The 24,791-nt window shown below is 34.0% G+C and overlaps 1 protein-coding gene across 1 annotated transcript; it reads right to left on the bottom strand.

Annotated features, from left to right (window-relative positions):
• Nucleotides 1-262: 262 nt before the first annotated feature.
• LOC110112521 (protein SDA1 homolog) lies at nucleotides 263-23,207 on the bottom strand. The gene is given in 15 exon segments (XM_020844774.2): nucleotides 263-723; nucleotides 7,309-7,416; nucleotides 8,196-8,330; nucleotides 8,588-8,935; nucleotides 8,937-8,993; nucleotides 10,076-10,129; nucleotides 16,444-16,518; nucleotides 16,942-17,001; nucleotides 17,087-17,182; nucleotides 19,557-19,610; nucleotides 19,689-19,838; nucleotides 20,847-20,988; nucleotides 21,115-21,239; nucleotides 21,427-21,603; nucleotides 22,280-23,207. Coding segments are annotated over 15 exon segments (2,127 nt in total). The 5' UTR covers nucleotides 22,676-23,207; the 3' UTR covers nucleotides 263-573.
• Nucleotides 23,208-24,791: the final 1,584 nt, after the last annotated feature.

Raw genomic sequence — 24,791 nt, 5'->3', positions numbered from 1 at the left:
AAATATATTACATTCATTTTACATTATCTTCCATTATACTCTATTCTTTTTTTATCTAACTAAAAAAACAAATGAATAAATCATTTAAAAGTTTTAACATCATAATAAAGCCCAAAATAAATACTTTTCTGAAAACAAATTAACCCAAAATAAGGACTAATTTCATTCAATCGTCTTTCTATAGCACTGTCAATTATTATTGCGAAGATTCATCTGCTAATAGTTTATGCACTCAAAAACTCATGGTGCGCATAAGCAGATAAAAAAATTTAAATTGCATTTTCAAATATAAACTAATTTTTAAATATAAATTAATTCTCAATACAACGGCTTTTAAGATCCACACTAACAAAAAAAAATGACCAAACATCTGACCCAAAATTATTTTCTAAATGTCTCACCAATGGGCACAATAAAATTAAAAAATAAAATAGTTTTAATTATTATGATGATCCAAGATAACAAAATTTTCCTCTCTTTTCCTTCTCTTCTTTTATCCAATCAATTAACTTAAGCTCTTCCTGAAGGTGTTGAGAAGTTGAGAAAATAAACAAATGGAGGATCTGTAAAGCCTCACTTCCAAGCTTTCCTTCCCTTGAACTGCTTCCCTGAACGCTTTTGCCGCTGCTTTTTCTCTTGCCGAGAACGAGCTGCTCTATCTCTTTTGGCAGCCAGAGGCATGGCCTTCTTGTGCTGTTTCTGCCGGTTGCTGAGGCCGCCGGTCTGGCATTCAAAAACCATGAAAAATCAATTTAATCAAAATCTGTCTACTGATCTTATAACATTGTGCAGTTGATGCTTGAACCGTTAGTTAATTTCACAATTCATACATTAATAAAATATAGAGTTCAAAATAGATAGTCTGGCATTCTGATAACCTCAATTAATGGAGTTTTTTTATTGTTTTACAGAAGTTTCATACTCCTTTTTTTTTGTTGACAGGAACCGTCCGCTGGCACCCCCGGGCTAGCCGAGAGCGCTTGGCGATACGTAAACCCCGGTCAGCCTAGATGAGCTACCCACACCCATTAGAACTCATGGCCAACTCTTATTGGGTCCCCCGAAAGGGGCGCTACCACCTGAGGGAATCAAACACGGGATGGGGGGTACCCAATCATGCTCGCCTACCAACCAAGCTAAGCATCGGTGGGTATTTCATACTCCTTTAACTTAAAAAACTTACAAAATACCTCATCATAACAATTGGATGGCAATCCCAAAAATAACTGATATTACCTACTTATTACTTATGTCAGCTTCGTGGTTTCTTGGAGCTCTCATGAGCAATTTGGTTTAGAGATTGTTGATTGTTGTACAGATATCTATTTTTCCATCAATTTTTGGCGTAGGGGTTGGTTCTACCAATCTTTCGTTCCTGTATCTTTTCTTTAGCTGATTAGCATCAACACACTGGTGTTAGTTGCTAACTGTAGGGTTTTTGAGATGAGTTCTGTTCTTGGGGCTTCGGATCTTCCTATGGAGAAGGAGCTTCCTTGTCATACGGGATTGCTAACTGAACTAATATTTTTTGTAAGAAATCGGTTTAGGAGAATTTTGGTCCATCCAAATCCTTTACAGGCGCAATGTCAAGTAAGGGTGATGTAGGACTAAGATGCGTTTAATGAATGCAATAAGAATTTGTACGATTCATTGATAAAAACGAGTATGATTGACAAAGTAAAACAAGAAAGGGGTGCCTACGCTTAGGCTAAACCACTTGCCAAAAAGCTTGACTTATCAAAATAACATAGAATATCAATAAAATGTGAATTAAGTAGCTTTCAAACACAATCCCTACGCTAACAATGATATTAGAAGTATAGAGGTCAAACTCAAGTCCTACGATTACTAAGCTCGGTAGAAATAGATGAGCAAGACCTTCATGAATTAATCATATCACAATAACAAGTTACATAATGAAAATACGAGAGAAATGAAGATTGGTAAACCCTTATCACGGTTGAGTTGTGGGGCCGGCGGCTATGGGGGTTTAATTGGGCTTAATGGAGGGGAATTAAAGATTCTTAATTTGGGTTTAGGAATTAGAAAAGGTTTTAATTAAATCCAATTTGAATTTGAAATTCAAATAGGTTTAATTTAGGAACTTTTCTAAAATAGATTTCCTCATTTAGGAAAGAAAATTTCAATTTCAAATTAATTTGAAATTTGAAACTAAGCATTCCCAAATTAAAGGGGGATCACTTATGGAAGGTGCACAAGGTGGAGATTTGAATTTTGGAGTGGGAGAGGGTGACTAGGGCCAGCGGGTGGTGGAGATGTTTGTGGAGTTTCGGCGGGTGAGGGGAAGAGGGGTTCGGTGAGGGTGGAGGCTTGACTGTGGGTGGGGAAGGGGAGATAGGGCCGGCAGTGGTGGTGGGAGGAGGAAGGGAAAGAGGTAGAAAATAAGACCACGAACCCGACTCTTCTAGGTTGGTGGGTGATGCACAAATCTCCCTCTCATAGGGATTTCACTCCGATCTCTCTCAAGTTCTCATAAGAATTCAAAACATGTGGAAAATTTTTATCATTCAATCATTAACATGAAAAGAGAGCAATAGGGCTATATATAGCCTCGTACAAAGACTCAAGAAAATAAAAAGACGACAACGCCCACAGGGCTTACAAACGACCTCCCTTAAGGGATAAAAAACAGAAACACTAATAAAGCAAATACAACATGACATAATAATAAAGAAAATAAATAATACAACTCAGAAATACATCGACTCAATCGTGGCCGTAGAATGACGGCCACGTCTCTGATAGACTTTCCACGCTCTGATGTCCCCATCAAAGGGTTATAACTTTTCTTCTGGTGCGGTGAAGTACAACTGTTATTCTTTACACTGATGAGAAAATTAAAACTCTGCCTTCTTTTTTTGAATTTGAGTTGGTTTATAAATATAATTTTGGGTAACCAACAATGGAGGGTATCAGAAAATTGAGTAATCTGAAATGAATTGATTTCTTAAATTTTGGTTAATCGGACAAAAAACATATATTGGTTAGGCATTATCATCTTGATGACTACTAGATTGTTTGTTACAAGAACTTTTACTCTATTTCAGGTTTTTTTTATGTGGACTCTTTTAAGTGGACTCATTATTTTGATGCTAATGTAAAATAGACAATTATTCTAGTTTGGAATAATTTCCGAATAATAAAAGTTTACTTTATGAATCATAGCACTTTGTCTTTTGTTGCTTCTATTTTTGGAAGGCCTTTGCAAGTCAATTCGGCTATTTTCTCTTCATAGACCTTCAATAGCAAGAGAAAAATATTTCTAGTCAATTAAATAATGAAATATGGTTGGATATTGATATGTAATAAAAAAATTATCTTGACCGGGCACGAATCATGATGCAAATATGACTTAAAAACTTCCAAAATTAAATTCGTGTCAATCCAAGCTGCGATTTCAAGAAACTTATAGTCAAACTGTATGTCTCAAAGAGACGAACCCAACAACACCAAAATCGGTCAAATCCGACCTAGATAGGTCCAAATCAAAGGTATGAAACCTATTTAGAAGCTTCGAAACGTTAATTGGATGACCAAATGATATCCAAATGTGACATGCTTATAGTTGAATCGAGCGGCTTGATGCGACGAATCCAACGAGCCCAAGATCGCCAAATTCTGACAACATTAAGACACTCAAATGCTCAATAAGTGATCCATGATCGAGGGAGTTGATATTAGACGTCCATTAAAACACTCTCAAACATGCCCTTGATCTTCTTCATATTTACTACGCATGTCATTCCCAAAAAACTATAAATAGACTCCTAATTCTTCGCGAAATAGAGGGAGGAGAAAGAGATGAAAAACAAAGGATCTCTCTTGCTTTCTCAAGCTTGCACCACCAGCCAAATCTCTTCCTGACCACAATCCACCCCGGCCACCATCGCCCGCCGACTATGGTCCCTCCGACCACTGTCGCCCGTCGACTACGGTACACTCCGACCACCGTCGCTGGCAACCTACGGTCCTTTTGACCACCGTCGCTCGCCGACTACAATCCACTCTGACAACAATCACCACTGACTACGGTTCACTCTGACCACCGTCACCCGCCAACCACGATCCCTTTGACCTCCGTCACCCACCGATTACTGAGAAGGATTGTGGTCATATTGATGCTAGTCCTAAGGGTAGTCCATCTACCTTAAGTAAGAATAAGATGTCAGAAAGGCTATAGAATATTTTATCAGGTTTCTTGGCTCAACTCTACTGAACATAACAAGTTCAAAAATCTTAAGAGAGCTTCTAATCATTCTCCTTTCATAGTTCAGATTTATAACTATTCTTTAAGGGGCCAGTGAAAATTCAAAATATGTGGCTACTTCAAAAAGACTTCCTGAGCATAATTCAAGCTCAATGAGACATTTCTTATAAAAGAAAATAATCAAAATGGTCAATTGACTCTTTATGAAAATCAAAATAGTATATAACTATATTAAATGACCATTTTAATCCATTAACTCCTTAAAGAGGAAACAAAATAGCCCCATCATAGACTATTTTAATTCGTTTTTAAATACATGAGGTCAAAATGATCATTTAATATAATTGGAGATCATTTTGATCCATCATAAAAAATCCATTGACTATTTTGATTATTTTCTCTTTACCATGGTAGTTCAACTCTTGCTATCCTTCGGCAAGAATAAAAAAGTTGAAGTTATTCTTAAAGCATTCGAATAAAGTATCTTTCGCAATGTGTTTCAGAATTTGAGGAATTGTAAAAATGAACACTTTTTTTATTAAAGTTTATAAAATCAGTTTGCCCTACTAATAAAGCTAATCTTATGGTTGTTCAATATAAACTCTTTCATATTCAATATTATGAGGAATTTGAAGGTAAATGGCTGGTTTAAAGAAGCTTCAAGATGGTGATAGAAACATTATGCGTTTCCATTTTTTTGTAAACATAAAGAGAAATAAGATCAAGATTCTAAAATTTCAAAATCTTGAGGGTATTTGGATTGATTATTCTAAAATAATTAAATAATTGACCGCTATTTTCTTTTCCAATTTACCATCTCAAGAAAGTGATTACGTTGATTTACCTAATTGCGATGCTATTCCTAATTGTGTTTCAAATAATGTGTCCTTGACTAAAGTGCCTATGGTATGAAATTAAAGAAGCTATCATAGGTATCAATGAGGATTCTACTGCTAGCCCTAATGGTTTTTAGTTTATTTAGGAGCTTCTAGATTATGTTTATCATTATCTTATTACTTTAGTTGAGTCCTCCTTAATTTGCATAGTTGTGGGATTCCACGTGAGAGGTTGTGGAGTATTCATTTTGAATGATGTTACCTCCAGTGGATGTAATGAAAAAATAAGAAATTCTCTTACAATTCTACTTTACTACAGCTAAAATATTGTTACCCAAAATCAAAATAAATACCCCAAGGGTAAGGTTGGTGCTCTCTTCTCAGGAGCTTATTCTCCTTAACATAAATTATATTCTCTTGAATTCAAGTTCATAAACTAACTTTAAGTATTAAAGTGTCTTCCCGGGGGTAAATCCGAAGGATAGACTCACCATTTCTTGATGACACGTGTGCATGAAGTGAACTTACACTAAAGATGTTGTCTTTCGAAAATGTCAATTAAACTAACATTTTTTTTTGCATGAAAGAACTGCCATACAGGTTGCAGCTTCTATGTAGAAAGATAATCAGAGGAAGGAAATAAGGTGTATCCAATCAACTATAGTCTTTCAATTCAAAGGGAGGTTAGAGACAATGCTTGCTAGCAAGAACTCTCACTGTAAATGGAGCTATATTAAATAGTAAATATTAAGAATTTAAGGCCTTTCGAACCTTGAATGGTTGATGATAGGTCTGAAGAAATACATTTTATGGATGATCTACTCTTGGAGCATGTAATACCTTTAGATGTGAATGTTATCTTGAAGCAAAATACTACCACCACCAGACATAGGCCAAAAGATGCATTATGCAACGATAAGAAAGGTTATTTACCAAGCAAAACAAAATATACTTTAGGAAGCTGAGAAGGTAGCCTAACTCAACTGGAATTTTAATTTCACGGAAGTAAAATCCTCATAAAAGGAAATCATTAAGGGGATGATCAATCTAACGATTCACCTTAAAGAAGACTACAAGAAGAAACATCATACTTGAGAATCAAAACATGAAAGGGTCGGGAGATAAGATCAATTGATTACAAATAGTCCAATTTCTTCATGAAGACTACTGACAATGCTGATTCTCATGCCAAACCATTAAACTGAAAAGATAGTCAACAGGATACCATGGGCAAAATAAGATCACTAATCTGGCATCATACGAGGGAGATAAAGATCTGAAACCAAGACTATTAAATTAATATTCATATTACATCAGTATAAGGATGATTTTTAATTTATAAACTTGCTTGGATAAACATGCTTTTAAATTTTAACTATAGTATTAGAATAAATTATAGTGGAATTATATTTTAGTTTAAACTATCTAAGTTGTTATTTGTAGATATGGCTCCCTCTTCTATGGAGGTTGTTTAAGATTTAATAAGATATTATTCCTTGTTATAATGTTCTATAAAGGCCTAATTTGTGGAATAAATTTGGTTTGATCTCTCCTAAAATCTCTCTTTTCTCTCCCTCTCCTCCGACCGATGGGCCTCCAACAACCCCAGAAGTTATCGTGTCCTCCCTCTACCATCGCCTCCATCGTCCTCTCACTACCATCTGATACTTCAAGGTGGTGGCGTGAGCTGCAAACAATAATATTACAGCTATTCATATGGGAAAACAGCAAGTTGACTAGTTTTCAAGAGGAGAACCTAAGAATAGACAAAGCTTACTATCTAAAATAAAAAAAAAAAACTCAATTGAGGTAACCTTAATTTAAAGCCCAAGTCGTCAGGGTTCCTCTCAAAAGAAGTATTATAACCCTTCCTAACCATTCTAACATCTCAGTGTGGGCTTACACAATAACAATGAGAGATTGACCGCATATCCTTTAAAAGCTATGTAATCCAAAAAATTATTTGTTTGATCAACTTCATCCAACCAAAATGCATAAGCACGTAAAACACATAAAGATGCAACACTTTTACGGTACTACCAGAGCATTTTCCTAGTTCACTACATCTTAAAACAAATTGAAAACATAATAGCAGCGCATTAAAAAGAAATATTTTGCTTTTATTAAAATGATCAACAAGGAGAAAAACATTGAAAAATAGATCCAATTACAACATGCGATCACCGTTGGAAATGTTGAAAGTGAATATGTCAGAAAAAACATAAAAATTATCATAGATCATACCTTTTTCTGTTTCACGGCAGCTCTGGCCTGGTACTGTCCTCTGTCTTCTTTGCCTGCTCTAACCAGGGCTAATCTTTCCTCCTTGCTAAGCTTACTCCTGATGTGTGCCTAAACATCACACAATTGTTGTGTAAGAACAAAGGATATTGTACATGAATAAAAAGTCATGAGATTTTATTTTCACATATGAATTCTAGTGCAAACAAAGGTATATTCATTCATTAATAAAGACATTAGAATTTAGAAATGAATGGACATCACAGTGGTCATTTGTTATGATAAATTAATAATAATTTAAAACTTTGACCAATCATGCAAGACAAATTAATTAGGGAAAAAAAGGCCAAATAGGAAGCAAATCTAAAAGTATTCACAAAGATTTCTAAAGTGTGTATGGAATCCAATCTCCTATGCAAACAATAGGGCATGTTTATCCTTCATGGTGCTCATATTGGTGTTGAATCAAATGCAGGCAAGAAAAATAAACACATATGCATATTAGAGAAGCACACTAAAGAGCGTGTCCTATCAGCTTGCACCTAAAGAATACGCTTTTGTCAATATCTCATACTATTTTAATGGTAGGAACTTCCCAGGCATTGTCATCACTACATTAATGACTCTACAACTGAGCTAATTGCTAGTTGTGTGGGCCTTCCAGGGAAGGCGAACTATGCCAGAAGCAAGAGAACCCCATCCCTGTCTTTTCTTTTGTAAGTCCTCATGTCAATAAACAGGATAGCCACACGGTCAGGCAAAAGAGAACCTATTAACTTATTAGGATCTAGTATAATGAGCTCAATTTATGTTGTATGATAAAATATGCATTGGTTGATGAAACTGTAAATTAATTCAAACAAAACAGGCAACTGCATTAGAGAGCTCACTTCTAATTTAGCGGGATCCAAACGTTTTGTGCTGAGCTGCTCAGAAGATGGGATTTTGAAAGTTGTTGATGTAGATTTAGCATCCTTTCCTAAAAGGCCATGTTGAGATAATGCCTGCTTTGCTTCTTTATTTGCCTAAGAAATTTAACCCAAAAAATGAAGTAAGAATGTGCGTACAATGTTAGTAGAAGATAATCATCTTATAATTATTTGCCCAACCACCATAGATTCATTTATATTGGTTCATTTCATCATAATTAGACTAGTCAAACCTTCCTTTGAAAGCAATGGTAACAATATTCGCATGAACTAGAAATTTTTTGCAGAAGCCATAACAAGAATTATCTCATATTGGCTTGCTATGAATTTAGCGAATACAACATCAATGTTACCTTCAGTTTTTTAATACGTTGGAAATCTTCATTAGAAAGAAAGCCGTCAGCTTCGTCAGTTGAAACTTTAGCAGTCTTGATTCCTGCTAGTCTTTTCAGAGCTCGTAGGCTTGCATCTGCTGCATTCAAATTTCCAACACGATCTTCTAGCTTCCTCTTCTTTTTCCTTGGCTCATCTTCCACTTTTTCAACATCGCTGTTTTCAACATCATTACCACTATCATCTTCAATATCTTCATCATACTCATCAGCAGATGTCTGCTGTGCTTTTAGTTCATCTATTTCTTCATAATCACTGGCATCAGCCAAGTCATCATTCTCTGACCCTTCGTCATTACTGTCCAACTCCTTTCTCATGAGACTTCTTGTATAAGGCCAAGTCTTGAAGCAAGTCTTCATTCATCAACTAAGAACAAAGATGAAAGGAAATTAAAATAAAATATAGAACAACAAAAGGGCAATTCCATAAAAAGGGTAAGAATTCATGAAGGCAATCCTAGCAACTCCTATGTTGTAAGTAGATAAAAGTAACTCCTGCTGCCCATATTTAAGAGCATTATATGAGGGGAGAATAAAAACAAAATTTACAATACCCGGTAGGAATCATAGTACAAAAACAGTAATACAAACCTTTAAGCAGATTCGTATAAGTAACAAGTATAATTAGCAATCCTTCAAGTTCATGATGAATGAAAAATGGCATAAAAACTTGAAATTATTGCACACGTGTTGCATTTATTTGGAGGCCAACATAAAATTTACTTTTGATGGTCACCAACAAATTTGGGCAGCCATTAAGTTAATAGCTTGAAACTACCTATATTGCAAAAACTTCTACTTTGACTTGTTAAGGCTATATCAAAATTTAACACATAAAATATTGTAATATTCTCAAAGGAATTTAAAAAGCCAGATCAATTTCTTTTCAATGATATAATGTGCATTGACTCGGTCTAGTACATGATGTATACAAGCTTTTGGGAAATCCTTCATTCGCCCAATAGCTGAATTTTAACATCAGCTGCATCTCCCAGACCACATGCTGTGATACTCACATCCTATATTTACGACTAAGCTTCTTGCAAGAAAACTTAAAATAAATGATGCATCAAATATTCTTTAAGTACTTGTTCATTCTGGAACTTAATGGAATTTCAAATGCCTTAGCATGTGCTTGATGAGGCTTTGTGACAAGATGAGGCAGACATAAATGGGGGCTTTTGTGCTACACACACTCAAAACTGGCTTTCCACATGGCCTATCTGAATGTTTATGGATAAGAGATTATAGCACCTTTTAAGAGATTTACCAATGTGCAATCAAACCCTTCCAGGTAGGATAGGAGATATCAATACTAAAAGCAGCAAGGACAAACTGAAAAACTCAAAACCAAAAGATAATTATAGAAAAGTTTAACAACAAAGATTTTAAAACATTAATAAACAAGTTCAACAGGAAAAACCAACTGGACGAAGAAAAGAAACATACCAGAGGCATTCTAAGGCACATTTCTCTTACTACATTTAATCCAACGGCGATTGCCTATCGAAACAAAAATAGATCAAAAAAGTGCACCTTCTGAAGTAAATGTGACAACAAAATATGCACTTAATAAGCCATGCGTGCGGTACTTCAGGGCGTGATCGATCGTGCACAAATTGATTAACAATTTGTTTGAACAGTGGTTCAACTGCATCATGAGGTACCTAACAACAACAACAAATCAGGAGTGAGACAATTTAATTCAAGTACATAAAAGAAATTAAATAATGAGTTGATGCTAAATATATAAAGCACACCAGGAAGAGAGTTGGACTATGTCAGCCTACAGAAAACGTTAGCAATCAATTTTACACTTTGAAATTGAAGACCAATGGTTTGGGATCTGTTGAGATATTCTCTTTTATGTGTCACACCATCAACTCTTTTGTTATTTATTATATAAGGTAACTCCTTGCTTTTGTTTAAATACATAAGAACTACAAGCATATTGGTCTTCTTATTACAATGTTATTTCTGAAAAGCATTAATACATGAAGAAAAGATAAGTTTAATCAAATGAAGCAAGGGAAGTATACTAACTAAATAAAGAATTTTAAAATAGGTCATTAAAAGAAAATGACTACAACCTTATCATGGCATGCCTGTATTCCAGCAGCAAGTAAATTTGTCACGTCACGCTGATGAGGTTGTCAAATTTTAAACATTCAATCTTAAGAAACAAATTTCCTAGAAATAAGACCAGACAGATTAACCATTAATGCAGTTCAATACCTGAACATATCTTTGAAGAAACGGATACAAGTTTAACAAGATTAGGCCGTGCAATCCAATAGTTATTGCAATTACTTTCAACATCATCATCCTAACCTGGAAAAACCAAGTTCTGCTAAGTTAAAAAATTATTATTATTATTATATGAAGACATTCATCATAAAAAGGAAACATCTCCAAAGAACAACTAATGTTAAAAAAAAAAGGTCATCATAATTATTGGCCTTGTCCCAACTATTTAGAGCCGATTTTTATGAATCAGCATTCTCCACTCATTCTTGTTTTGTGTATCATAAAATGTCTCAAAGCTTTCAGATAGCTTATCTTTCTGTTATCATAAGATTACCCCATCTTCTTCCTTTTTTGACATCAACTTTACATGCTCGTCTTGTTGGTTCTTTCATTGTACATTCGTAAATCACATAAGTTCATTTTTCACTACACTATCTTCAGTGGATACTACTCCCAATATCCCCAATATAATTATTTTTCAGTCTATCCTTCCTTGTCCTTTTACACATTCTCATTTCAACCATTCTCAACTTGGCTATCAATGACTTCTTCACCCACACTCAAATCCCTATACACATTACTATTTTGATTGTAAGTTTAGAAAACTTATCTTTTAACTCTCCATGATATTTGTCGCAAAATACTATTGAGGAAATTTTTTTATTTTAATCGACTAAATTTAACTTTATATATATCTCAAGTTATATTCCTCGCTCTTCTACATAAAAAATCCAAAAAATTAAATTTAGGCATCTGAAGCGTCTTGGAAGTAAAAACAACAAATAGATAGGAAGAAAATTGCATTATATACTCAACATAAATAAAAGATATAAGTGATCTACTATTCAAGAGGTAGATCGGCTCTCCCACAAACCCTAGACGTCGCTAGAAAAAATTCCTAAGAACACTACAACAAACATAAATCACATAATGAAAACAAAACATCCAAATAACCCTTAAATAAACCATTATATTTCCCTCTCAAATCTAAATTCAAATCAACATTCTTCCCCTTAATAAAACCTTCCTAATTTCCTCCCAAATCTGAATTCAAATCAGCTCACTTTCCCTAAATAAAACCTTCCTAACTCCTTTCCAAATCTAAATTCAAATAAGTCATCTTTCCTTAAATAAACATTTCCAAATTTTCTCCCCAAAATTCAAATCAGTCATCTTTACCTCAATAAACTTTCCTAATTATTTCCCCCATGATTTTTCCTCCTTCCACCTGATAAGTACCTCCTGAACAATAAACACATGATGCTGAGAATGAATTCGCAACTTAATAAGATTATTCCTTGAGATGATTATTTTTTTATCATCTTCAATTTGTTTGTTGAAAGTTCTAAGTTGCTCCTCTTCCTTGTCATCAATAATTTGCATCTTCAACTTTCTCACCCTAGAATCATCACCGCTCCAATAGCTTCTTCCTCCTCCAATATAGCAGTTGTTGTAATCCCTCCAAGTTTTCCCCATCTATCAAGGGCGGGAATCCCACCTTTCTTTCACCCGCATGATATGACCTGATCCCCATGGCTCGGCATGTTCCACTCCTCCGATCATCCACTCCTCTTTCCCAAAAAGACCTCCCATAATGGTCGGCCACCCTACCACCTCCACCACAAAACTCTTTTCATGTTGTCCCCCAATCTGAAAATCCTATTTTGCCACTTATCAGAGCCCTAGGAGGTGGCTCTTGACCCCCTCCTCCGATGTGCCACTCCCCTTGCCCGAAATGACTCTCAAAATGGTCGGCCACCCTAACACCTCCACCAAAAAATTCCCTTCTTATTATTCCCTCATATGGAAACCCTAATCCGCCCCTTATTAGAGCCCCAAGAGGCGGCTCTTGATGAAAGAAACTCTCCTCATTGAACTCCTCCCGTCTGATCTCCTTTCCCTTCGATTAGGCCAAGGGAATCCCGATCAAATCTTGGTTAGGGTTATTCATCGGAACCGTCAATGGAGTTTTGGATTGCATCTTCATAAGCTTCCTCATCATCTCCTCCAACCTTCCTAATCGTTTTTCCATCCATGAAAACCTTCTTTCCATGGTTGGAACTTCCCCTTCATGCCGTACTTGATTTGTTCTATCTCACTTTCCAACGCATTCACCTTCTTTGATTTCATAAATCCCAAAAAAAGTACTTTGATGCCAACTTGATGCGCCTTAGAAGTAATAACAATAAATAGATAGGAAGAAAATTGCTAGAACACAAAAACAATGGCTGATTTTTAATTATATTTTCAACAAAAATAAAAGATACAAGTGATATACTATTTGAGAGGTAGATCAGCTCTCCCACAAACCCTAAACGCCGCTAGGAACAACTCCTAAAAAAATTACAGCAAACATACATCACATAATGAAAATAAAACAATTTAATTATCCTTAAATAAACCATTTTATTTTCCTCCTAAATCTGAATTCAAATTAGTCTTATTTCTCTTAATAAACCTTCCTAATTCCCTCCCAAATCTGAATTCAAATCAACCCTCTATCCCTAAATAAAACCTTCTTAATTCCTTACAAAATCTAAATTCAAATCAGCCATCTTTCCTTAAATAAATATTTCCTAATTTTCTCCCCAATCTAAATTCAAATAAGTCATATTTCCTTAAATAAACTTTCCTAATTATTTCTCCCATGATTTCCCCTCTTTACATAGTGAGTATTAACTCTCCTGGGCCTACAAGGCGGGGCCCCTGGTATATTAGCATCATTTGATCTTCTAGAAATATTGCTGATATCATATAATTGCAAATTATGTACTCATCTTTATTCTACTACAACACATTCATGTTTTATAAATATTTTCTTGATGGCTCTTAACTTTTCATTTATTTCAACAAATGTTTCATCATTTAAAGCTATACCATCAACAAAAAAAACAAACACTAAGATATATTTTGAATATACTTTATGACATCTAAATAACCAATGCAAAGTGATACAAAGTTAATGTTGATTGGGAATGCTCGCACCATAATTATTTATAATACTCAACAAGATCCATCACATATATTTAATAACTTCAATAGATATTTGACAATCATTTTTTCCATAATATGTGCTAAATAAATTTTGTGGTACTCAACAATATGTCTAGTCAAGATCAATACAAATTATATAAATATAATATTTATCTGTCCATATATTTTCTCTAATTGCCTTGCAAAAATAACTTTCAAAAAAGATATTACATGCATAAAACTATATAGATTCTCAAATAAAAACATAAATTTTCTATATATGTTCCATTACTTTCTATAATTTTATCACATGAATCATAAGTTTAATTTTCAGATAATTACCATAATCATGAGGAAGAAAGATATATGTATAAGTTAGTCAAACAAAGAGATAGAAGTAGTAAGGATTTAGTTCAAGTGAAGAGTATTAAGGATGAAGATCATAAAATACTTTTCTTAGAAGATGATATTCAACAAAGGTGGATGAGATATTTTGTTAAACTTTTAATTAAGATTGTGAAAATAAGATTGACTGTAGTGACCTTAGCACCCTAAATGAAAATAAAAATTTCTGTTTTTTATCGGCGTATTAGTAAAATTGAAGTTAGAGAGGCTTTAAAGAAAATGAATGGTGGAAAAGCTGTTGGACCTGATGATATTCCAATAGAGGTGTGGAAATGCTTAGGAGATGAAGGAATTTCTTGGTTTACTAAACTTTTTAATATTATTTTGAAGACTAAAAAGATGCCAGATGAGTGGAGAAAGAGTGTGTTAATTCCTATTTTAAGAATAACGGTGATGCACAATATTGTGCGAATTATAAAGGAATTGAATTAATGTTCATACTTTAAAACTATGGGAGCGAATTATGGACATAGGTTGCGGCGTGATACTAATGTTTCTCAAAATCAATCTGGATTCATGCCGGGTAGGTCGACTATGGAAGCCATACATTTATTAAGAGGTTTGATGGAGAAATATAGAGAAAATAAGGAGGATATACATATGATATTTATTGATTTAGAAAAAGCATATGATAAAGTTCCAAGAGAAGTGCTATGGAGAGTTCTTGAAAAGAAAGGAGTCAATAATGCTTATATTCAAATCATTAAAGATATGTATGCAAGAGCTATTACTTGTGTTCAAACACAAGATGGTTTGACCAAGTATTTTCCTATTTCGGTGGGGTTACATCAAGGATCAGCCTTAAGCCCATATCTTTTTGCTTTAGTCTTGGATGTTCTCACTAGACATTTGCAAGAGGATGTACCTTGGTGTATGCTTTTTGCTGATGATATTCTTCTTGTTGATAAGACTAGAGAGGGAGTTGAAGGTAAACTTGAATTATGGAGGTCAACCTTAGAGTCTAAAGGTTTTCGCTTGAGTAGATCTAAAACGGAATATATGAAGTGTAATTTTAGTAGTAATAGACATAGTGAGGGGATTGTGACTTTGAGCGATCAAGTCATTAATAAGAGTACACATTTTAGATATCTTGGATCTATTGTTCAGAGTGATGGTGAAATAGATGGAGATATTATCAGCAGAATTCAAGTTGGATGGGATATTATCAGCAGAATTCAAGTTGGATGGTTGAAGTGGCGGAATGCATCGGGCTTGTTATGTGATAGAAATGTACCCCTCAAACTTAAGGGAAAATTCTATAAGATGGTAGTGAGGCCTGCAATGCTTTATGGTGCCGAATGTTGGCCATTAAAAGAGAAGCATAATACTAAGTTAAGTGTGGCAGAGATGAAGATGCTCAGGTGGATGAGTGGCTTTACCCTTAGAGATAAGATACGAAATGAGCATATACGTGAAAAGGTTGGAGTAGCTCCAATAGAAGATAAGATTAGAGAGAGTCGCCTTAGATGGTTTGGTCACATAAAAAGGCGGCCTTCCGACGACCCAGTTAAGAGAGTAGAGGTATTAGATTTGACTTGTGTTAAGAAAGGTAGGGGTAGACCGTAGACCTAAAAAGACTTGGTTAGAAAATATTAGGAATGACCTTTCTTTATTAGATTTAAACGAGAATTTGACTTTTAATAGGACACAATGGAGAAAAAAGATTCATGTAGCCGACCCCACGTAGTGGGATAAAGGCTTGATGTTGTTGTTGTTGTATGAAGAATAGTGTTGTATATGAAAATTTTAAATTGCATTAATTTTAAAATAAATGATCAAATCAGTTCTAACACAATTTATATCAGAATAGAAGACAAAAATTATTCCTAAAGAAAACCAAACTCATATATTCATTGTTTGCTTATAACCAAAAAATGATACGATGACTCAGTTGTTTATTTTATTAGAGAAAACACGTTAGTTAAAGAAGCTATTTGATTAGAATTAGATAAAAAGAAAAAAAAAACATTTTATAAATGTCAAACTCCATTCTCACCGAAGCCAAATATGGATCTGAGAGATATATGTCTCAAGCGTGATCTTGCCAAGCCACCTAAGCAGTAGAAATAAAATAATGAAACAAGGATGATTGAACGGCGATTGCCTATCGAAACAAAGCAGATAAAAAAAGTGTACCTTTTGAAGTAAATGTGACAGCAAAATATGAACTTAATAAGCCATGCGTGTGGTACCTCAGGACGTGATCGATCGTGCACAAATTGATTAACAATTTGTTTAAACAGTGGTTCCACTGCATCAGGAGGTACCTAACAACAACAACAAATCAGGAGTGAGACAATTTAATTCAAGTACATAAGAGAAATTAAATAATGAGTTGATGCTAAATATATAAAGCACAGCAGGAAGAGAGTTGGACTTTGTCAGCCTACAGAAAACGTAAGCATTCAATTTTACACTTTGAAATTGAAGACTAATGGTTTGGGATCTGTTGAGATACTCTCTTTTATGTGTCACACCAACAAATTTTTTGTTATTTATTATATAAGGTAACTCCTTGCTTTTGTTTAAATACATAAGAATTACAAGCATATTGGTCTTCTTATTACAATGTTATTTCTGAAAAGTATTAATACATGCAAAAAAGACAAGTTTAATCAAAAGAAGCAAGGGACGAATACAAATTAAATAAAGAATTTTAAAATAGGTCATAAAAAGAAAATGACTGCAACCTTATCATGGCATGCCTGTATTCCTGCAGCAAGTAAATTTGTCACATCACGCTGATGAGGCTGTCAAATTTTAAACATTCAACTTACGAAATAAAATTTCTAAGAAATAGGACCAGAAAGATAAACCATTAATGCAGTTCAATACCTGAACATATCTTTGAAGGAACGAATAAAAGTTTAACAAGATTAGGCAGTGCAATCCAATAGTTCTTGCAATTACTTTCAGCATCATCATCCTCACCTGAAAAAACCAAGTTCTGCTAAGTTAAAAAATAATAATAATAATTATATGAAGACATTCATCATAAAAAGGAAACATCTCCAAAGAACAACTAATGTTAAAAAAAAAAATGGGTCATCATAATTATTAGCCTTGTCCCAACTATTTAGAGCCGATTTTTATGAATCAGCATTCTCCACTCATTCTTGTTTTGTGTATCATAAAATGATGTAAAGCTTTCAGATAGCTTATCTTTATGTTATCATAAGATTACCCCATCTTCTTCCTTTTTGACATCAACTTTACATGCTCGACTTGTTGGTTCTTTCATTGTACATTCGTAAATCACATAAGTTCATTTTTCATTACATTATCTTCAGTGGATACTACTCCCAATATCCCCAATATAATTAATTTTCAGTCTATCCTTCCTTGTCCTTTTACACATTCTCATTTCTACCATGCTCAACTTGGCTATCAATGACTTCTTCACCCACGCTCAAATCCCTATACACATTATTATTTTGATTGTAAGTTTAGAAAACTTATCTTTTAACTCTCCATGATATTTGTCACAAAGTACTATTGAGGCAATTTTTTATTTTAATCGACTAAATTTAACTTTATATATATCTCAAGTTATATTCCTCGCTCTTCTACATAAAAAAATCCAAACAAATAAATTTAGGCATCTGTTGCTCCTTGGAAGTTAAAATAGCAAATAGATAGGAAGAAAATTGCTGATTTTTTTTATCTACTTGACAAAAATAAAAGATACAAGTGATCTACTATTCGAGAGGTAGATCGGCTCTTCCATAAACCCTAGAAGTCTCTAAGTTAAAATAGCAAATAGATATGTACTCATCTTCATTCTACTACAACACATCCATTTCTTATAAATATTTTCTTGATGGCTGTTAACTTTTCATTTATTTCAACAAATGCATAATCATTTAAAGCTATACCATCAACAAAAAACAAACACTAAGATGAACCTCCCATTTAAAGCTATTAAAACTATCATCATTTAAAGCTATTAAAACCTCCCATTTAACACCAAGTCTCCTCACTTGTCCATAAGTTATTTCTAAACTCTCCTAAATCTTTTAACAAAACCACCGAATATACACCAATCAAGTTTGGCACTACAATTTTCAATTGCTCTTTTAATAACATATCTTAAAAGATGAACCTCTCAATTTTCAAATTCCAACATCTTATCCGAGGGTAGTAATATATTTTGTTCATTTTCTTTGTACACATAAGATATGCATTTATAGCAAACATCATGTGCAATGTGGTTAAACTAATGCTTCGCTTGGGACAACTTTTGGCCACTGTTTTTTTGTTGCTTTCAAAAAAAATTTATTCTAAAAAGATACTTTAAACAATGAGAAAGCCGTCCTAAAAGAAACCTAAGTCTTAGAACAAACTTTGTCGAAGCATTTTTTTATTAATTCAAGTAAAAATAAGTTTATTTGATGATTTGATGCTCCGGGCAGCTTTTTATGTCCGTTGAAAATCACCATATGCAGGTCAATAGTCTACCGCATAACAGGAATTGGCATTTGGCATGAAGAAAATCAACAAACACTCTACTCTGGTTCCATATTAAGTCATAGATTATGCCTTCAGTTTAAATAGCAACGAACAAATTTATATTCTTAAATTCTTCAAATTCCGTAAAATGCCAATTATTGGCCAATGGCCAATTAATGATGTTAGTGGCTTTCTGATGGCAGTTCAAGTACCAAAATGGTTTCCAGGAGAATATTCCTTAGCATTAGTTTTATTCTACAACCACAGAACATGGAATGGACCCACATTTTGATGTGCAGAAATCATTTTCAACACCGTAATTTGGCAGATGCGAAGCTACAAAACATTATTGTCAAAAATCATGTTTGTATGCAATAGTTATAAGTTATGTAACATATTTCACTAATACACCAGACAATGTTTCCGTCAAGCTTTGCATAATTAACTAAGGTTTCGTTTGGGACAGCTTTCTTCATGCTTCTTAAAGCAGCTTTTTAGTATAGAAATTTTAATTTTTAAACTATAAAACTATTTTAAGAAGCAATAAAAAAGCCGTCTCAAATGAAGCCTAAATCTATCTACTGCACTAGCTTTAATTGTATGTGCATAAAACAATACCTCAGAACATGTGGTCAATGAACTTCTCTAATCAATTTCCCATTCCAAAAACAAAATATTTGTATAATCGTCCATCCCACCCCCACCCCCACTCCCAAAAGAAAGAATCACAAAAAAGGTGTTGATAAAAAATAAGAACAAAAGTTATTTCTAAAAGCAGGCTATAGGCCAATCATCAATCATATCAACATTTAGGTATCAACATTCAGGTGAAGTTGAAAAGCCAAGAAAAAACAACCTCAAATTTCTCACTACACGTATGAAGACGAGAGAACAGTTTCTCGGTAAAACCCTGCAGGTGAGACCAAAAACTTGCATTATGACTTGGAAGCAAGAAAATTCAAAGCAGAAGATGCTCATTGCAACTAGCCTGTGCGTCTTTTAGATGAACAAGAGGTGAATAGGAATATGAGCCACTCTTTTCTGATGATCGACGTTGCTGTCGTTTCATACTACGAATAACACGTTGCAATTTTGCCTTCTTTTTTCTCTTGCTAGAAGCAGTGCCCTTGTGTTTTGCCTGAAAAGGGTATGAAATCATCACTAGAAAAATGCATGTTACTTTTAACCAATCACCAGTCTTTGACATTTCTTTGAAAACATATCAATCTCAGCAACAAAGTGAGCATTTTCTATATTACAAGTTCTTCTTAGGACACAAATAACACTATCCGAAAATTGTACAACATACAAAAAAGCACTTTCAAGATAACCAAAGCTACAAAAATTAAAGCTCTTCTATCAAACTTCCAATCATTATTTAAGTACTTGTTTTATAAGTTAAAGATCATTAATCAACAATATGTGCGTAAATTGAAGGGATAATCCGGTCTTAAAAGTTCTAATTTAATGGACTAAACTTTCTGATCACAGCTGTGATGCGCATTTGTATTTAAGGCATTAGAAGATGAAGTATTAACGTGAACGAGTTAGGATGGAAAAGCAGGTCAAATCTCACGTGGTTAACCTTTATTTGCAATGTTTTTCTTAAGGTATGGGTAACATCAAACACAGATCTATAGAGAATTGACAGTGAAGGACTCAGAAGACCAACCCCAAATAGTTGAAATAAGGTTGATGGCAATAACTAAAATTTCACCTTTTACACCCCATCACCTAGTCTAGCCTCTAAGTAGCAGCTAACATTTTTTAATATAAAGGGATTTATCTTTCCTTCGATGGCACTCCTCTGCTGGATACATAAGAAAATACCATATTATTCAATTTTATGAAAATTGGAGAGAATATTGAACCAGAAAAATGAGAGGCTCAACAGGAATTTAACAAGAGTTGATTCAATCCATTTAAAAGGTAGGTAGACATATATGAATAAGCACTCTAATGCATTTGGTTTATAGAGCTCCCCCATATCATTTGCCTTTTTTTTTTAACATCCAAAAAATATTGTTTTTAATATCACATCTTGGTTATGGTTTATCCAATGTCACAAGTCTTGCTTATGATTTCTCTTACCACCAAAAAGAGAAAAACACATCGCTGTCTGCACAAAAATGTGTCATGCACATACCTTATAAACATCCTCCCTGCTAAGAACAACTTGTGGATTTTGACTAATTTCATCGTCATCACCACTTGAGATGTCACTATCGTCAGCGTCATCTTCAATGTGTTCAAAACCAAGAAGGAAAGAAAGAGCAGCTACCATAACCCTGAACTCAATAAAATATAAATATCAAATTAGTAAAACATCATATATATGTGTCAGAAATCAAAATAAAGAGAACAAAATAAACATTGAACTTTCATAACTATGCAGAGAAAAAGAAAGTATAAACCTAGAAGAACTGTGAAAGCATGCATTGCATATGGCATTAACTGTGCGCTCATCAAACCACACTTTTCTTCGATGAAGATCACAAAGAACAACAAGTGATCTCCTTGCTCGTAGTTCTTCATCTCCCTAACAAAAACAAATTAAAACAATCAGCAAGAAAAATTATGGAAATACTCATAGTCATATGAAACTATCAAGTAGGATAAACAACCATCAAGTTTTTTCTTTTTAATTGATAAACATCAATGAAATATCATTTAGGAGAGAATTATATATATAAGTGTGTGTATATGTGTATAACAAAAACATGAACCTGCAGTTGCTTGAAAAGAACATTCTGCAATTTCTGATTTTGTGCCTCGTTTCTATGATTTTTATTCAAGCGCCGAATGCTATGAACAACATGTGAAAAGGCTAGTTTTCGTAGAGTTCGATCACCAATGATTTGGAGGTCCATGAACAACTCTAGAAGTACCTCTAAGCCGATGATCTGCATGGACAAACAAGAAGGAAGAGTTCTCATATACTAGTCATCACTTCCTCTAGAGAATATAAGCGAAACATATAATGGCTCATTTAGTTGCTTGAAAATATAAAACACGTAAAAAAATATTTCTTTTACAATCATTTTGGGAGAAAATAAAACCATTAATATTTTGAGGGGTTTAGAATGTGTTTGTAGAGTTTAAAACTAAGCAAATCAAACCAAATCACCGGATTTATAAATTCACCATTTTGTAAACATGTTTTCAAGTGTCAAGTTGCCCAAATGAAACTTCAAATTCAACTTTAGCATGCCTACGTAGTGTCAACAGGCTTCAAATCAAGATAAACAGATAGCCGGTAAAATAACATAGTTGAGAGGAATAGATTTCTTTTGTAATCAAAGTATTTAATAATAAATAACTTCTTACTGTCTTACCTAATTCAAGAACCAATCAATTATGAAATATATATGTGTGAAATCCCATCACCTCAGCATTACGCTTCTTCATTAGTTAACATTATCATATGCAACCCAACTTAGTTCTGTGGTGGAGAGCGTCGGCTCCCACCGCAAGGACATGGGTTACAATTAAATACACCCAGAGTCCCAAAAAAAGTAAACATTAACATGAACAACGAGAAGATACCACATGTATCAGATAGTGTAACCAAATTCTCACCTTTTTATTGACAAGAATGATGATGGCTTGCACCAGATGACAACAGAGGGAAGAGGGAAGCGCTCGTGCATCGGTTCGAAGGATACCAGAAACTTGGAGAGGGAATTTGACTAGGCGAAGAGGATAGAAGGGGATCATATGCGCAAGAAACATCGCAAGATCACCTAGATCTTTGGAGAGCACTGGATCCGAAGATGGGCTGAGGGCAGATTGTTGTTGAAAGAGATGAAGGGTGGATTCGAAATGGCGATAGATAAGAACCAACTCCGCCTCGTATCCTTCTGGGTCTAGCTTCATCCTTGATTGAAGCAGCGGCAGGCTCAGCCTTTCCGCCACCTTGCCGGAGGCAGAGAGGGATTCCGGAGAAAGGATGTTAGTAACGGTTGTGGCTGCCATTTCTGATGACAAGCCCTTGGACCGTGAAGACCGTGAAGAAGATCACGATGGACCCTGCCAAACAGAATGTCCGATCCCGTTTCTCCCCTGGGATTTGTATGATTTGAGTTAAATCAGTGGCAAACGAACTCAACTTCTCCTTCCTACGCAGTTGGTCCCGTCAATGAATTCTCCGGCCAGCTCCGGTCGCTACTTCCTCACTTTGCCGTCGAGGGTTCGGTGAATTGCGTAGCAGCAGAACGGAAGCAAAGGAGAGGGCTTCAGGGGCTGTTTGGTATCGGATTTACAGCGGGATTTAAGTCGGATTTACGCTAAATCCAGCCAAACAGTTTTTGTGAGCGCGTTAAATCCCGGGATTCAAAATGCCATAACTTCCGATCCGGGTTGAAGTCGGCAGGAGCGAAGTCGAACAGCCACGAAGGAGCCGAAGAAGCGACGCCTGCAATCTCTACACCTCCTGCGAAAGCAACGGAGCCCAACAGCAACGACGAAAAGAGAAGATGAAAGGCAAACCCTATACGCCTCTAAGTTATTACTGATTAACTTAATTAATATAATTTAAATTATTAATACTTAATTAAATTAATTAAATAGTTAATTGTATAATTAGTGCATAAATTAATTATCTAATGTAACTACTTTATATAATTAGTAATTAAATATTAATATAATTAGATTAATTAATATAACTTAATTAGAGATAGGATACGAAATGAGCATATACGTGAAAAGGTTGGATGTCAAAAAGAATGTCGGATCCCGTTTCTCCCCTGGGATTTGTAGGATTTAAGTTAAATTGGTGGCAAACGAACTCAACTTCTCCTTTCCACGCCGTTGGTCCCGTCAATGCATTCTCCAGCCAGCTCCGGTCGCTACTTCCTCACTTTGTCATCGAGGTTTTGGTGAATTGGGCAGCAGAAGAACGGGAGAAAAGGCGGGCGAAGGGTTCAGGGTATTAGGGTGTTAGGCAAGGTTGTAATTATTTTATTTTTTATGAATTTGATAATTTCAAATTATCAATATTAATGATATTAATTAAATACAATATATAATTATAATTTAATAATTAATGTTAGTTAATTATAATATAAGAACTTAAATAAATTGATATTATTTATAATTTATTTCATATAAATAAAAGTACGTTATTGCATTTATTTTATTTATAAATTACAAATTAATGATAATTGAAATAGTATATTATGATAATTACAATTTAATTAGTAATAATAATATCTTAATTAATTATTAATATTAAATCAAATAAATTAAATTTAAGTCAAATTTTTAAATTTAAATTAGACTTAATAATTAAAAATAGTCAATTGAAAATATTAACTAAATAATTTGATATTATTTTTAGTTTTTATGGCAATGTTAATGTTCTTGCTTTTTTCTATATTGGTTAGTGCACGCAAATTTTTTTGCCACTACATATGTATATTCTTTGTTTGATAAATCAAGTTGCAATGAAATTTTGTTGATTACTTCACAATCTGTTTTTGTTGTCAGTGTACATATACTTGGCAATGATAATGAAGAGAACTTGATAAGAATGTGTCAAGTATAGGAGAAATTATTTTGTGCGGATTTCGGACGAGAAGTTCATGTTTGGACTCTGAGTGTACACAATGTGTTAAAAAAAGTCAAATTGTACACAGTATGTACATTCACAATCCAAACTCTGCACATAATAAACACAGCAAGTATAGAGCTGCAAATGAATCGAAAGTTTGACGAGTTATTCGTGACTTAGCCTTAGAGCTCGCTCATGATCATTTAATTAAGTAATTAATTAAGTAAACAAATAAACTAGAACATTTTTTTTAAATACTCGATGCTTAAATAAATAAACTTGTGTTCGACTCGTTTATGTTCATAAACAGTATTGTTTAAAGCTATGAATAAACTCGAAAAACTTGTTCTCAAAAAAACTGTTGTGGCATTAGTTAACTTGGTGCTTAATATTTTGAGTGTCGGAAATCACATTTTATCATTTTGTTATATTTTTTAGATTTAGTTTTGTTATAATAAATTATTCTTATTTTATAAAAAAAATAACTTCATTTTAATTTTATACTTTCTAAATTTGTTCATAAACAAGTTTATTTATAAG

The sequence above is a fragment of the Dendrobium catenatum genome, unplaced genomic scaffold (genome assembly GCF_001605985.2).
Source record: "Dendrobium catenatum unplaced genomic scaffold, ASM160598v2 fragScaff_scaffold_697, whole genome shotgun sequence".
Classification (NCBI taxonomy): domain Eukaryota; kingdom Viridiplantae; phylum Streptophyta; class Magnoliopsida; order Asparagales; family Orchidaceae; genus Dendrobium; species Dendrobium catenatum.
Note: the sequence above shows the minus strand (reverse complement) of the source record. Positions and strands in the feature narration are given on the sequence as shown.